Source organism: Ustilago hordei (genome assembly GCF_900519145.1).
Source record: "Ustilago hordei strain Uho2 genome assembly, contig: UHO2_contig_13, whole genome shotgun sequence".
NCBI lineage: Eukaryota > Fungi > Basidiomycota > Ustilaginomycetes > Ustilaginales > Ustilaginaceae > Ustilago > Ustilago hordei.
This window is the reverse complement of record NW_024545290.1, coordinates 65208-80246: the sequence shown is the minus strand read 5'-3', so window position 1 is coordinate 80246 and position 15039 is coordinate 65208. Positions and strand designations below refer to the sequence as shown.

Genomic DNA, 15039 nt, shown 5'->3' with positions numbered 1-15039 from the left:
TAGAGAGATACGTTACTTACCTACGACCAACGAACAGCTCGTAAGCGAGTACGTCGGAGAGGTGGTGATGGTGGTGGTTCGGAAGCGACGACATTGTCAACAACCAACCCGAATTCCGAACAACGCGTACAACAATCCACGTGACGCGTTAGTGGAATTAATAAGCATGAGCTCATCAAGCCGAGGCCCTCGAAATCGGCCGATACAGTGAGATGTTTTTGCAGTCACCGACAAGCACGAGCCTCCCACACTTTCATCTGAAACACCAGTCGGCGGAATCTCTACTGTATCAAATTGATGCAATGTGTGGCGACTGTTTCACAGCCACACATGGCAACCCACCTGACTTGATCGCGAGATCCGAGGGTTAAAGAGGTGCAAGTGAGCGAGTTTACCACTCACTCGTCTCATTTCACCTCTCCTCGCTTCTCACCAACATCCCACTCTCGCGCTGGCTCCGTGCAGCGCTCTTCAAGCTGCTCTGTTCTCTCATGGAGTTAGGTCTCACGCACGCTCCCCCCGCTATTACGCGACAGTCGACCGCCTGTGGCCCTTACGGCCACGGCTGGGTGCTCGCAAGCGACTCTTCCACCAGTTAGGCAACCTCACATTTCTTATGTTTCGGTCTCTGTCCCTACGTGTGGTTCGTGTACCCCGCAGACAGGCATTGATGTTTGCGAACAAGAGCTGAAGGGGCCCTCAAATACAGATCTCCCAAACCTTATTTCAAAAGTTCTCCCTCGCTTCCTTCAAGATTCAGACAACCTTCGAGCAAGATGACTCGAGCTTCTACTTCCGCTGCCAACTTTGGCCTCCTTCTGGTAGCTTTGGCTCTGATGCTTCACTCTGTTGTGGGCGAGCACACCCCTAGACATGTCCGTCGCCATCTCTCTTTTCCCGGAAAGGAATATGAGTGGTGCTTTGAAAAGCTTACTCCTGCTGAGAAAGATTACAAGAAACTCTGCGAAGGCAAAAGTCATCCCAAGCATCCTTGCTTCGTTCACTGGGCTGGTGACCTTACAACCGCGGATGTTTGCCCCCACGATGATCCATTCCACCAAATGGGAAGGCTCGTGATCAAGAACAATCACATGACGGGTAAGTTGTTTCACCTTCAGCTGTAAAATTAAGAGCAGATGCTGACCTTTTGTCTTCAATACGCCTGCAGATTTCACACTGGATACACCTACTGATTTCTTCTTGATCCACTATCCCAAACACGGTGGAGTTCGCCTCCTCTACGAGAACTACGATCCTTCGACCGGATGCAAGGACATCACTCTCTATGAAGGTAAAGACCCTTTCTGGAGGATCTGGGTCTCGGACGAGTATGACGATGACAAGGATATCGATACTAAGAAGTATGAAAAGACAAGCAAGAGATTCTGCTCCAAGTGGATCCACATTCACGTCAAGAAAGATGAGTTGGCCCAGTAAAGCTTGATTCCGATGTGCCTCTTTCCAAGCGAATATGTCAATTCTCCTCGATCAATCTTGTTGTTGTTGTTGTTGTTGTTGTTAGAGCGAATAGCGTTGATCGCTTGTCGCTTGCCGCTTGCGACACGGACTTGGATGGTAGGAAGCAGTTTTATTACGTGTGGCGATGATGAACGGTCTGCAATTGGCAAGTGTATGATGCCACCGTGTGTGCAGGAGAAAAAAAAAGAGAGAGAGTTGAAGTCATTCGTCAGCGTCTTGGAGTCATTCGTCAGTGGTTGGGGTTGAGGTGTCTTTGTTGATGATGGTAGGAGAGAGAGAGAGCGAGAGAGCTAGGAGTCTATATATACAAAAGAAGAGCGGCGGACTGCGGAGCATAACAAAGCATTTGCCTTGAGTAAGTTGTGACACATGTGGTCCGTGCTAAGATGTTCAGGCCTTTTACTCGGCCGTAAGCACTACCTTCACTGTCTCCACGCTTTGTGCGGCTTTATCTACTTCAACTCCCCCCCTCAACAGCATATGTACCCTGTTCATTATGCTGTTGCTTCAAGGTGTGACCTCCGTTCTTCAACACTGTTGCATAGCTCGGGGACCCCGTTCCGTACACTGCTGCCGGTATTTGCAGGTGTAGCCCAGATCTTGCTTGCTGCATTGCCTGCCTCCCAATGGGTTTCGTGAGTACATCTGCCAAGTTTCTTGTGGTGTCTACGTACTTGATCTGCACCCTTCCCTCTTGTACGTTGTTACGGACGAAGTGATACTTGGTGTCGATGTGCTTAAGCTTCCAGTGCTGTGCTGGGTCCTTACTAACCTGTATGCAACCAGTGTTGTCCGAGTAGACCGTCGGTGTGCCTGTGGCAATGCCAATTGAGCGTAGCAGCTGCTTGAGGAAGAGCACCTCACGTGTTGCTTCCGTGGCTGCAATGAACTCTGCCTCGACAGCAGACAACGACACGCATTTTTGTGTCGCTGACTTCCAGGCTACTGGGTTCCCGTACACTAACGCCACTGACCCCGATGTGCTTCTTCTCTGTATGGTGGCATCGCTTGCCCAGTTTGCATCGCTGTGTGCAACCAGTGGCTCTTGCGACTCACTTGCCCTATAAACCAATCCAACCTGCCTTGTGCTTTCGAGGTAGCGTAAGACCCTTTGTGCTGCCTGATAATGCTCCTGCGATGGTTCACGCATGTGCCTAGCGAGAACACCCACGGTGAGACTAAGGTCGGGCCGGGTGCTGTTGGCAACCCAGAGCAGCTTGCCAACAATCACCGGATACTCCTTCTGTTGTGCTGCGCTTGCGACAAGGGTTCCCTCCGGTATGCTCTGCATTGGAACCATGGTTGGCTTCGTACGTTTGTCCAGGTGCTTTGCCAGCACTTGGTCGATGTACCCTGACTGACCAATCGTCATGGTGCGCATCGCACGGTCTCGACTGATTTTGATGCCCAAGAAGTGAGAGACCTCACCACTATCTTCCATCTTCCATCTCTGACCAATCTGCTTCTTAACCTCTAGGACCGTTTCCAGCCGTGGTGCTATGACTAATGTATCATCGACGTAGATGACCACAATGGCCATATCTTCACCCTGTCCCTTGGTGTAGATGCAGGGAGCGCACTCTACCTGGAAGAATCCCATGCGTCGCAAAGACCTGTCGAACTCCTGATTCCATTCTCGCCCAGACTGCTTTAGGCCATATAGGCCCTTGACTACCTTGTACACCTTGCCGGGTGCTACTCCTGATCCTTCTGGCGGCTTCATGTAGATTGCTTCCTTTAACGTGGAGTTCAAGTAAGCCATAGTGATGTCCAGAGCATGTACCTCCCAGTTGTTCTGCACTGCTAGTGCTAAGATGGCTCTGATCGCTCCGAGGGGTGCTACTGGAGAGAAGGTTTCTTGGTAGTCGATCCCCTCTCTCTGTGTGAAGCCCCTTGCAACCAGTCGTGCCTTGTGCTTAACAGGTACACCATCAGCATCAAGCTTCAGCCGAAGCACAACCTTAGAGTCCACAAGTGGTACTCCTGGCGGTTGGTGCACCACCTCCCAAGTCCCCATTGCCTCGAGTCCTTCTAGCTCCTTTCGTATTGCCTCCTTCCAGAGCTGGGCATCCTCACCATCAATTGCTTCCCTAAGTGTTGGGTCCAGGTTCAGTATTGCTGTGTTGGCGGCGCCTACTGTGCTGTCTTCGGCTGTTAGGAGATCCTCCACTGCAGCCTCTGATTTGGTCTCCTCCTCCACTATGACTGGCGTGACACTCTCCTCCTCGACCTCCGCGGTCACCACAGGCCTGACTGCCTCTTGTTGGCGATCACTCCATCCTTTGTCCTCATGGAACGTTGCTGAGTTGCTCCATTGAATTGACGCAGGCTGGTCCGGGTTGCAAAACTTCCATGCTTTGTGTTCGTCGTCATACCCAATCATGATGGCTGGCTTTGCTCTAGCTCCGTGCTTGCCTTGCTGGTCCTTCTGTTGAACATGAACCCATGCCAAGCATCCGAAGACTCGCAGTTGCTGGGCCAGCTTGTGCGCAGTGGTTCCATAGAAGGCCTCGTGGGGAATGGTTTTGGTGGCTGACGGGGTAAGGTTCATCACGTGTGCTGCTGCTGTGATTGCGTACGGCCACAACTCTCTAGGGCAAGCTCGACCAATCAGCATCGAGCGCATCTTTTCTTGGACCGATCTGATTGCTCTCTCTGCCCGTCCATTTTGGACGCTGATCCCCGGGACGCTCTTTTGCCACTTAAAACCCTCTTGAGTTTGCCAGTCTTCGGCTGCTATACTGCACCATTCTCCTCCATTGTCGCTGCGGAGTGTTTTGAGTTTCCTGTCCGTTGCCCGTTCCATCCTGGCTATCCACCTTCTCAGCGCCGTGAGTGCAGCACTCTTTGTGCAGAGTGGTTCCACGTAGATCAGAGAGGAGAAGTCGTCCACAGCAACTAGTGCATAGTGGTAGTTGGCATGTCCTTTGAAATCTGTCATCAGGTCTACGTGTACCAGCTCTAATGGTGCCTCCATTCTTTCCGACTCTGATTGGCTCATCCGTGCTCGAGTCTGTTTTCCTTGACTGCACGCATTGCAGTGCTTCGACTCATGTTCCATTTCCTCATCGGTACCTAGGTAATGGGCCCGGATTTGTCTCGTTTTGTCTCGTCCTGGGTGTCCGAACCTCTCATGCCATAGGTAGCTGTCTTGATGCTTCGTGTCCTTATTGCCCTCTGGGGCATTATCTAGTTTTCCTGTGTTCTGGTTGTCCTCTGGGACGCCATCTCGTGTTTCCTCCAGTTCCAAAGCCAGTGCTTGTCCTCGCACTTTGAAGTGGCCCTGTCTTCTGTCCCTTTTGAATTGTACTTGGGTACCATCGTTCTGCTTTATGGTAGTTCCAAACTCATCGAAGATTACTCGTGCACCATTCTCGATCAAGCCTTGTACGGACAATAAGTTAGCATTCAGTTTCGGTACATAAAGCACATCCAATAGTTGGATGGTGGCCTCACCAACCCGAAGGGAGGCATCTCCTATAGCCTTCACCTGAAGCTTTTCGTCCCCTGCCGTACTGATTTGGCCGACCTTGTTCGTCGAGGTGAGCAGCATTCTCTCATCATTTACCATATGATGGGTTGCACCTGAATCGATGATCCAGGTGTCGCATGCTGATCGCTCGCCCCTGTCGACTGCTAGAAAGGTGCACCCAAGTTCCTAGTGGTTCACCTCCTGTGTCGTACGAGCGACAGGTTCGCTTGTGCCTCGTGCGTTTGTGCAATTTCGAGCAATGTGATTTGGTCCTCCGCAAGCATAGCACTTTGGAGGGGCCAAGGGATTGCGAGGATCGCGCCTTCCCCTGGGTCCTTGCTCCGCCTGGTTGGCACTCCCCTGTTCCGCGTTTGTGGCGACCCTTGCTGCTCCTCTAATACGACCAGTGATCTCACCATCCTGCTGTTTCTTGGCCAGTGCATGGTAGGCTTCGTCATACTTGCAGTCTGGTTTGGCCGTTTTCAGTGCATCGACGGTGTTGGCGTAGAACCAATCTTGAGCCGTGCAGCGATAGAGAGTTGATTTCTTGAGGTCCTCGTCGAAACGCTTTCCGAGGCGTGCCGCATCGTTCCAGATCGAATCAAGTTCCTTGCCTAGTCTGACGACGTCTCGATTGTACAAGCGCACTGTGTGGATACGATCCTGCAGTCCTGCTCGCTTTACAGCGTCGTTTAGTGTTAGTGCCTTCTTGAGTTTGGCGTAGAGTGTGCTACCAAGTTGAACTTCTTCATCCACCCCTCTGACGGTGTAGGTGTCGATGCGGCTATCCGGGCTGTTATCGCAGCAGGCGTGGATGAGGCCCACGAGTGCCTTGTCTAGGTCTTCATCGTATTCCTTGCTCCCGGGTACAACGGTACCATACAGGATTTCCTTCGCGTTATGCACTCTCTGGAGGCAGTCGATAAAGGTGGGTTCCCAGGTGTGCCAATTGCTATCGCTGAGCTTCTTGATGTGAGCAATGGAGCTCGATACGTCCTTGGGGATCTTTTCGGTCTCCCCGCGTGGAGCTTGGTTGCTAATGTTGACCAGACCCATGGCCCGTACTATTGCTTCCTCTGCCGATAGTGCCGGGTTCGCCAGCTGGAGGATCCTGACTACCTGCGTGAGCCATCCTTCCTCCTGTCCATTGCTTGTGGTCGTTTGATCATCATCGCCCCTTCCCGTCTGTCCAGCTCTTGTCGATGGCGGCATTGCGTTGAGTGTCAGACTCTTAATCAGTTGAAGTCATTCGTCAGCGTCTTGGAGTCATTCGTCAGTGGTTGGGGTTGAGGTGTCTTTGTTGATGATGGTAGGAGAGAGAGAGAGCGAGAGAGCTAGGAGTCTATATATACAAAAGAAGAGCGGCGGACTGCGGAGCATAACAAAGCATTTGCCTTGAGTAGGTTGTGACACATGTGGTCCGTGCTAAGATGTTCAGGCCTTTTACTCGGCCGTAAGCACTACCTTCACTGTCTCCACGCTTTGTGCGGCTTTATCTACTTCAACTGAGAGATGTTGCGACTGACATTCGCCTCTCTTTCGAGCCGTTCCGACTCACAGCGATTAGCTGCAATCACGTCGACTTGGCTTAACCTTGTTTAAAACTCAGCTGGTCTTTGAGGTCCTTGCCGAGGCCGAGTGCGGCGTGGACGTTGCTACCGAAACCTCACTACTGCGAGAGTGGGAGAGAGGGAGAGGGTGAAGAGGGCGCAAAAAGAGACTGGAATAGAAGATCTTAGCGACGAAGCTTATCGGGAGATATCAGTCTAAGTACGGTCTTCGAGCTAAAGGGCAAAACACTATACTATATTGACATGAGGAAGAGTGTGGCCTGCTGAAGGAAGCGCTCCAATATGATGATGAGTGCTGACATAAACCAAAATCGGAGATCTGGCGGAACCGATCTGTCCAGAGATCGGGTAAAACACAGTACTTTGCCTGCAATCCACTTAGTAGTTGAAGTAGATAAAGCCGCACAAAGCGTGGAGACAGTGAAGGCAGTGCTTACGGCCGAGTAAAAGGCCTGAACATCTTAGCACGAACCACAGGTGTCACAACCTACTCAAGGCAAATGCTTTGTTATGCTCCGCAGTCCGTCGCTCTTCTTTTGTATATATAGACTCCTAGCTCTCTCGCTCTCTCTCTCTCTCCTACCATCATCAACAAAAAGACACCTCAACCCCAACCTCTGACGAATGACGCCAAGACGCTGACGAATGACTTCAACTCAATCCACTTAGTTTTTGTTCTTGTTTTCGTGCGATTGAGTTCAGACGGGACTTGGAAAAGTGAAACACGCACGCAACTCGGCGCCGCTTCTCCATGTTCCCGCGGTTATGCTCTTACTTCTCTCCTATCGGCAGCTCCTTCGACCAGCTTCTTACAAGATCGACCCACCAGAACCCTAGTCACGCCGAGGAATCGACAGAGATCGACCCCCCTTTCCGATAGTCTTTGCTGCAATCTCTCTCTGCGAGATCAGATTGGCGAGAAGGACCAAGAGGTTAAATACTGCTCGTCAAGCACCTTTTTGCGTGCGTTGCGTTGGCCGTCATCGCCACCTCGGTCAGTCTTGGTGCTGCGATCGGCCTGAGTGGTCGACATGTTATCGCTACCAAGCAGTACGATGTGGCCTTTCGCCTTGATAGCAACGTTATTGCTTCAACTCGTCGCAGCCACAGACATTCGAAACGCCAATGAAACGATCCTGCAGCCTAGAGTCTTTGGAAGGACACCTTTGCAGAACTGTCTCATACGAGCAGGCATCGAGGTGGTTGCTGCCGATATCAGCGCTGCTGATCTCTACTTTCAAGCGTCTGCTTCCGACAACGTCATCTTCCACTACAATCCGACACTCATCGCATATCCTGACAACTCTGCACACGTCCAGAAAGCCGTGCTGTGCGCCTCGGAACACTCGAACGCTCCGATTGCTGCACGAAGTGGTGGTCACTCTTTCGCAGGTTTCGGCAGTGGTGGTATGGACGGCTCCATCGTCCTTGACCTCACTCGACTCAACACTGTCACATCTCATCCTCAAAACGGCACCGTCCAAGTTGGTCCTGGTACTCGTCTCGGCGACGTGGTAAAGGGTCTCTGGCACCAAGGAGATGCTCACCGCGCCATGTCCACCGGCACTTGTGCAGCAGTCGGTGTCGGTGGTCTCAGTCTTTGTGGCGGCTTTGGTCCCATGTCCAGAAAGTGGGGCCTCACCACCGACAGCATCCTCGAAGCTGACCTCGTCCTTGCTAATGCATCCATGGTCACTGTATCCGAACAACAGCATCCAGACCTGCTGTGGGCCATCAGAGGTAGCGGCTCTTTCTTTGGAATCGTCACTCGCTTCCTCTTTCAGAGCCACGACGCTACTCCACCCGTTGTCTCCTTCGAGTACCGTTGGACCCCTTCCCTCGACAGCATAGACAAGGCTCTCGCAGTAATGATCGCCGTCCAGGCCTTTTCCCTCGAGCCAGACCTTCCCAATGATCTCGGCTTCCACATCCAGCTCCGCCAGCCTTCCCGCCATGATCCTCAGCCTGCTCAGAATCGTCCCATGTCCATCCAAGTCAAAGGCATCTGGCTCGGCTCTTCTGACGACTGGAACCGCTTCCAAGCAAAGCTTAAGAAGCAACTTCAGTCGCATTCTGCACCGCAGCCAGACCTTCAGAACGTCACTCTTCGCACCTACCTCCAACTCATCGAGGACTGGGACGACTTTGGCAAGGGAGAACACAAGCTCGACACTGAAGCCATCCACAAGCAGCACAACAACTTTGTTACAAAGTCTTCGCTCACTCTCCAACCAAACAAGGGCTTTGACCAGAACTCGTTGCGGCCGCTCTTCCAATACATTTGGGACACCAGCCTCACTGCTGGTTATGACGTCGAGCTTGTCGACGGCAAACACGCCTTCTGGGCGTGGAACATCTACTTTGAGCTCTTTGGTGGTGGTACGCCGGCCCATGCGCAGCCCAAAGCCAAGCAACTTAGCAGCTTCCCACATCGCGATGGTCTCTGGCTCATCCAGATCGCAGTCGGAACTACCGCCAACATGGAGCTTGCCCATTCCGGCCACGTCTATGCTCGCGAGCTCGATGCACTGCTGAACCGCGCTATCCAAACAGCAGGCATTGGCAGAGGTGGATACTCGTGCTACGTCGATGCTGAGCTCCAACAAGACGAATGGAAGCAGCTCTACTATGGCTCATCCATCTCCCGTCTCGAGGATCTCAAGATGCAACTCGACCCAGACAACCTTTTCCGCAACCCTCAAACTCTCGGCAGCCGCAAGCAGATTGAGGCTCGGCGCAGCAACAAAAGGCAGCACCGCGATCCGCTTGGCTCAGACTCGACTTTGCATCGACAATCACGTCTGTAAGCCCATTTGTCAGCATCAGCATCCTCGAATCAACGAATTGCAGCCATCCGACGTCTAGGTCTATACCCTTGAACCTTTGTACTAGTACATGTCTACAAGCTAGAATTCAATTCTGGCTTGCATCTCCATAGCCCACAAATCGCTTGCGCAAAGCTCCAGAGCTGATCCTGTCGTACATTGCTTCACCATCTCTCATCGGGCGGCTAGCCATTCCTGCGAGACGCATCAAGGGACAGAAGGTGTCAGCAGCGTTCGAAACAAAGCAGACGACCTACCAGACAACCTACCTGATCAGCATTCGGATGTTGTTGAGAAAAATGAGCACTTGGTCATCGAAAGGCGTCCAGCCTTGACCGCCAGCTCCTGAACCGTTGCTTGGCCCATCGGCCTTGGCTCGCTCTGCAGCCTGCATCAGTTGCGCGATGTCTCGAATCTCGATCTCGAGCTCATGAATCGGCTCTTGCGGCTGCGATTGCAGAAAATCCGCAAACGTCAGCAAGATGGTAAAGGATCGAATCCACGTTCAGCGGGGCTGGGCTTACCTTTTCTGGCACGGTCACTTGAGTTAGATCAACGATGAAATTCTGATGAGTATACGAGAGGCGATTCTTTTCACGTAATGACACATGGTCGGATGCCGGTTCTTGCGCTGTTGGCGTCGTGAGATGCGTCGGACGACGGGAGAACGGTTAGCATTCCGGTCAGACAGCAAGATGCGAGCTCTACCGTCAAGACAGCACGTCTACGCTGAATTCAAAAAGAGAGACTTGCCTGGGTTCTCGACGCTGATGCTGATGCGGTAATCGAACAAGCGATTCGGACAGTGGATGTTGAGGTCGGCTATCCTTTGCTTCTGAACAATCCCGCCCGGCTTGATCGCGAGCGTCTCGGCATCGCGTGTCACCCGCACCTTGCCATTAGGAGCAGGATGGAAGTAGTCTATCTCCTTTCTTCGCTGATAGCTAATCTTGGCGCCAGTGTACGAGCTTTCGGCGGACCTGGAAACGAGAGAGTTCAAGATGCGGTTGTACTGAGCATGTTGTGACTGTGAACCAGATTGGGAAACAACTGTCAGTGTCTAGAGGAGGCAAAGCCAGGCGCTGGTCTTCAAAGTTGGTGCTACACATACTATCGTCATTCGGCTGTCGAACCGAGTGCGATTCAGATCCACGATGGTCTCGTTTCGCACAGGAAGCTGTATCCTTTCGCCCGTTTCTTGATCGATGATCTGTCCAATCTTGCCCTCAATCTAAGATATCATAGAGTGGTCAGTTGAGCAGCCTCTCAGGTGTGCACCGACACTCGTCGACTTGCTCACCTCTACATTCTGCCTTCCTCGACTGTTCGCATAGATCCAGTCTCCAACCATGGTAGCAAAGTCATCCAGCGGATCGACGCCAAAGATAGAGCGCTCAGGCGCATGCTGCTGTGGAGACGACATTGTGATCCCAATATCGACGTATTCGCTGGAATGGGTTGAAGAAAGAGTCTCGTTGATGCAGCTGGCGAGGTTGAGGTGTGTGTGTGAACTGCGACAATGATCGTGCTCAACTTGAGCTTCCAAGAGAGCTCCAACAGGGTCCAAGCTCTTCTCCGACATCCGAAGTCTGCGTTGCGCTCTTGCTGCACGTGACATGGCGTGCGCAACTGAGCAGTCGCCACACGTGTCGCAACCTGCTCAGTCGATGTAAGTAAAATCACATGACCGCGTACTTACGCCCTAACACGTCCGCCAACTTGGCTCACCGTCGCCACCCGTCAGCTCCCACCAACACTCGACATCACCCACAGACGACCCTATCTCATTCGACAACGGCACACAGTCACACGTGTCACCTCATATACATTCACACACATCAACTGGCAGCAGAGACATATATACTCATTGTTCCAGACGGCCTGTCTGAGCACGTGTCGGAAGCCCCCGACGGACCCCTTTGTTTCTCTCGCACGAATCCTCACTACCTTTTGTTCGTTATCACCCTTTGATCACCATCGCCTCCCATTGACCACTATCGCTTCCCTTTGTATTTAGGAGCGCCCCTCGGGCGCTCAGCAGAACACAGCCAGACATGTAAGATATATAGAGAGGGGATTCGCACCCCCCCCCCCCCCTTCACGTTTTAATTCAAGCTTCCCTTCTAACGTACTTGAAGGCCCTAGGAAACATCATGATGCTACTTTGTACTTAGTTTTCTCCTGATTGTAACGATTCGCCGCTTGCTTTATTGCTCCTGACTGTGCATTCCTCAACAATTTAGACGCTTTGTTTGGCTCCACACTGTCGCCACCTACTCAGCCACTCAGTTTGTATATATAAGCTTCATTTCGCTCCATACTCTCTCTCCTTCCCACCACCATCTCCTCTTCTCGCAAGAGTCGCGCAACATCAACCTTGCTACTCCTTCTTTTCCCACCCGATTCCCTTACGTTCCGCCTGTACGACCCACTCTTCTCTGCGCTCAATCGGCCCCCTTATGGTGGGCTGGGAGTCTTTGAGCCAGCAAGCCACCTCGCTGACCTTCAATCTAACAGGATTTCCGTATCATTTTCTGTATCGACCGACTAACCCTCAATCTGTACGGCCGTGTGAGTCAGGCTGGGAGCACATTTTCTGGCTTGATTTTCTGACCATCTTTTCTCGCTTCAATTATCTCACCTTTTTTTTTGTTTTTTTTTTTTTTTTTTTTGTGTTTTTTTTTTGTTTTGATGCTCATCCCGTCTGACCTGTCGGCACGGAACTCACTCGTGCGAGAGACATGAGACACTGACGTGGATTGCAGGCAAGAGACCCGTGAGGTCCTTGAGCTCGTTGGAGGCTCCCGGCCCGCCGTAAGAGGGGCCGGTCGAGCGCAAGGCAGAGCGGCAAGGGTGTGGAGATACAGGGTGGGCAAAAAGCAGCAGCCAACCAAGCGATAAGCGCTGTTGGCTCAAAACGAGATGGAGGAGAAGAGGCTAGACGATGACGAGAGAAAACCAGATAAAAACACACAAAGGAACCACGTAGCATGTGGGTTACGGCCGATAGGCTCAGCCCAGACGCGCACGCCCTCTACCGCACGTGAAGCAGCCTCCACTTGGACCCTGATATCCCTAAGCTTCTTCCTTCCTTCCCTCCAAACCACTGACTTTTTCGACGGTCATCAACAGACTCCGTCTTCAGCCATATACAATCACCCCTGCGACCCCGCCAGTCAAATCAAAAACACAAAGCCTTTAATGATGAGCCACTAATGCAACAACTGGAGAAGTGTCTCCAATCTCCACCAGCTCCTTCTCGGCAACCTGGTCGAGTCTTACAAGCAAGATGAAAGACGGTCACGACAGCGACAGCGACTTCCAGCTCGTCTCACCGTCGCTGAATGGATCAGGATCAAAAGCAGCGGGGCCTTTCTCAAACGGCAAAGAGATCATCTACGACGAGCAAGTGGCAGCCAAACTCGAAGAGCTCGACACGGAAGTCGACTCCGTTCAAAGTCAGATAGCCGAACTGCAGAAGCTACAAGACTCTCTCCTGCGCGAGCGCCGTAAAGTGTATACCGACTACCTAAATACGATACAAGGAGATACTCGAGGCTCGAAACGCAGGCTGGGTGTCGACTACACCACCAAGTCCTTCTCGTGGAGCGATCATGTTCGGCTGGCGGCCATGTCGCTCTTCGGCATCCCCTCTTTCCGCTTCTGTCAGCAGGCCGTCATCAATGCTGCACTGGATGGCCGCAACGCTGTGGTGGTGATGCCGACTGGAGGTGGCAAGTCTCTCTGCTATCAGCTACCAGCCATTCTTACTCCTGGTGTCACCCTTGTGGTGTCCCCACTGATATCTCTCATGACAGATCAGGTGCTGCATCTGCAGGAAGTCGGCATCAAGTCGGAGCTGCTTTGCGCAAGCACTTCACGCGAAGAGACCAATGCCATCCTCAAACAGATACGAACCGACACTACTACAGATCCTCGTACCACCTTTGCATCATCGTCCAAGTCTCAAGACTCCAACTGGAACCAGCACCAAGCAGACGGCATCAAGCTGCTTTACGTCACTCCCGAACGCATTGCAAAGTCCAAGCCGTGTCTATCTGCTCTGCAGAGCGCGTACGAGCAAGGTAGGCTATCTCGCATCGTCATTGACGAAGCTCACTGCTGCTCGCAGATGGGTCATGACTATCGGCCAGACTATGCCAAGCTTTCTCTCCTCCGTCGACTCTTCCCCAAGGTACCCATCATGTGTCTCACCGCCACGTGTGGGCCAAAGGTGCTCAAGGAGATTCTCGAAATCATCGACCTTCCAGCGATCACTGAGCCAGACAACGCCGCACCCATGCGTACTATCTACTTCATCGCACCCCTCTTCCGACCCAATCTCAAGTACCAGGTAGTTCAGCGTCCAAAAGAGGCAAAAGCTGCCTCGGAAGCCATCGTAGACTACATTCTCGAGCATCACGCTGGCGAAAGTGGTATCGTCTATTGCCTCTCACGACCAGATACCGAAGCGACCGCCAAGGCGCTCACAGAGATCAGCAACGGTCGCATCGCAACTGGTCATTACCATGCCGGTCTTGACGATGCCAGCAAGCAACTCATCCACACTCACTGGCGAACAGGTCAGATCCAGGTCGTCTGTGCCACCATTGCCTTTGGCATGGGTATCGACAAGCCTAACGTTCGATTCGTCATTCATGCCTGCATCTCCAAGTCCCTCGATGGCTACTACCAAGAGACCGGCCGTGCAGGGCGAGACGGTCAGGACTCGGACTGTGTCCTGTTCTACCGACCGCAAGATTGCGTACGTGTGAGCTCTTTTGTCGCCAGCGAGCCCACCGGACAGGAGAAGCTATCTGCGATGCTCGAGTACGCACAATCGGCTCGATGCCGTCGCTGGCTGTTCGCAGAGTACTTTTCGGATATGTTTGACAAGGGTGACGCTCAGCGACAACGCGCCTGTGGCATCTGCGACAACTGCACAGGTCAGCGTCAAGACCTCCTCATCGATGCGCGCAAGGAGATGTATCAACTTCTCGCCCTGCTGGCAGAGATGTGCAGACAGGGAGGCAGGATCACTTTGATAAACCTCTCCGATGTCGCCCGTGGTCTGGCTGGAGGCAAATTCAACTTGGACCCGAACTTTATCGACTCAGGCAATGGCAGAGCCAGGTCGAGCGGGTCAGGCACTGCAAAGGCTGGAGTTGTAGATATCCAGCTGGTAGCTGGAGGCAAGATCACCTTACATCGCGACGTCGTTGACCGCCTGATCGTTCACGGCATTCTCTCCGGTTTCATTGAGCAAAGCTATCAAGCCACAGCCTTCACAGTCAATGTCTATCTCGAAACAGGGACCAAAGCAAGTCGCTTCCTACGTCACTCGCTTTCTAGCCTTTCCTCCGCAGAGCATCTCGAGAAGCTGCCACCTGTTCAGATCTTACCGCCAATTGCCACAGCCACTGCGCAAACAACCAAGCGACCTCCGACAACCTCGAGCACAATTGACGGTCAAGGTCAACCACCACCCAAGGCAAAAAAGGGTCGAACATCATATCGGGACGCGCCAACCGAAGCGGCTGTCAAAGGGCGGCTGCGTAGAAGTGCTCGTGCTTTGCAGCAAAGACAGCGACAGCACGACGGCGGTGCCTCGCAGTCCGACGCTATTATCATCGATTAGCATCGTACAAGTTGCACTATCAACACAAGTTGTCTCACTCTGATTGCTCCCTGT

The 15039-nt window shown here is 52.5% G+C and overlaps 5 protein-coding genes across 5 annotated transcripts; 3 read left to right on the top strand and 2 right to left on the bottom strand.

The window, feature by feature from the left end:
• Nucleotides 1-776: 776 nt before the first annotated feature.
• Nucleotides 777-1437, top strand: UHO2_05291 (uncharacterized protein; the record flags this gene model as incomplete). The annotated part of the gene is made up of 2 exons (XM_041560107.1): nucleotides 777-1098; nucleotides 1169-1437. 2 exons carry the CDS (start codon nucleotides 777-779, stop codon nucleotides 1435-1437), a joined length of 591 nt encoding a protein of 196 aa, XP_041416041.1.
• Nucleotides 1438-1936: 499 nt separating this feature from the next.
• Nucleotides 1937-6163, bottom strand: UHO2_05290 (uncharacterized protein; the record flags this gene model as incomplete). Its single annotated transcript, XM_041560106.1, has 2 exons — nucleotides 1937-5112; nucleotides 5164-6163. 2 exons carry the CDS (start codon nucleotides 6161-6163, stop codon nucleotides 1937-1939), a joined length of 4176 nt encoding a protein of 1391 aa, XP_041416040.1.
• A 1390-nt stretch (nucleotides 6164-7553) lies between these two features.
• UHO2_05289 (uncharacterized protein) lies at nucleotides 7554-9329 on the top strand (the record flags this gene model as incomplete). The annotated part of the gene is made up of 1 exon (XM_041560105.1): nucleotides 7554-9329. One exon carries the CDS (start codon nucleotides 7554-7556, stop codon nucleotides 9327-9329), a length of 1776 nt encoding a protein of 591 aa, XP_041416039.1.
• A 283-nt stretch (nucleotides 9330-9612) lies between these two features.
• Nucleotides 9613-10770, bottom strand: UHO2_05288 (related to CTL1 - RNA 5`-triphosphatase with manganese- or cobalt-dependent NTPase activities; the record flags this gene model as incomplete). Its single annotated transcript, XM_041560104.1, has 5 exons — nucleotides 9613-9795; nucleotides 9872-9978; nucleotides 10101-10374; nucleotides 10459-10572; nucleotides 10648-10770. 5 exons carry the CDS (start codon nucleotides 10768-10770, stop codon nucleotides 9613-9615), a joined length of 801 nt encoding a protein of 266 aa, XP_041416038.1.
• A 1866-nt stretch (nucleotides 10771-12636) lies between these two features.
• Nucleotides 12637-14985, top strand: UHO2_05287 (uncharacterized protein; the record flags this gene model as incomplete). The annotated part of the gene is made up of 1 exon (XM_041560103.1): nucleotides 12637-14985. One exon carries the CDS (start codon nucleotides 12637-12639, stop codon nucleotides 14983-14985), a length of 2349 nt encoding a protein of 782 aa, XP_041416037.1.
• Nucleotides 14986-15039: the final 54 nt, after the last annotated feature.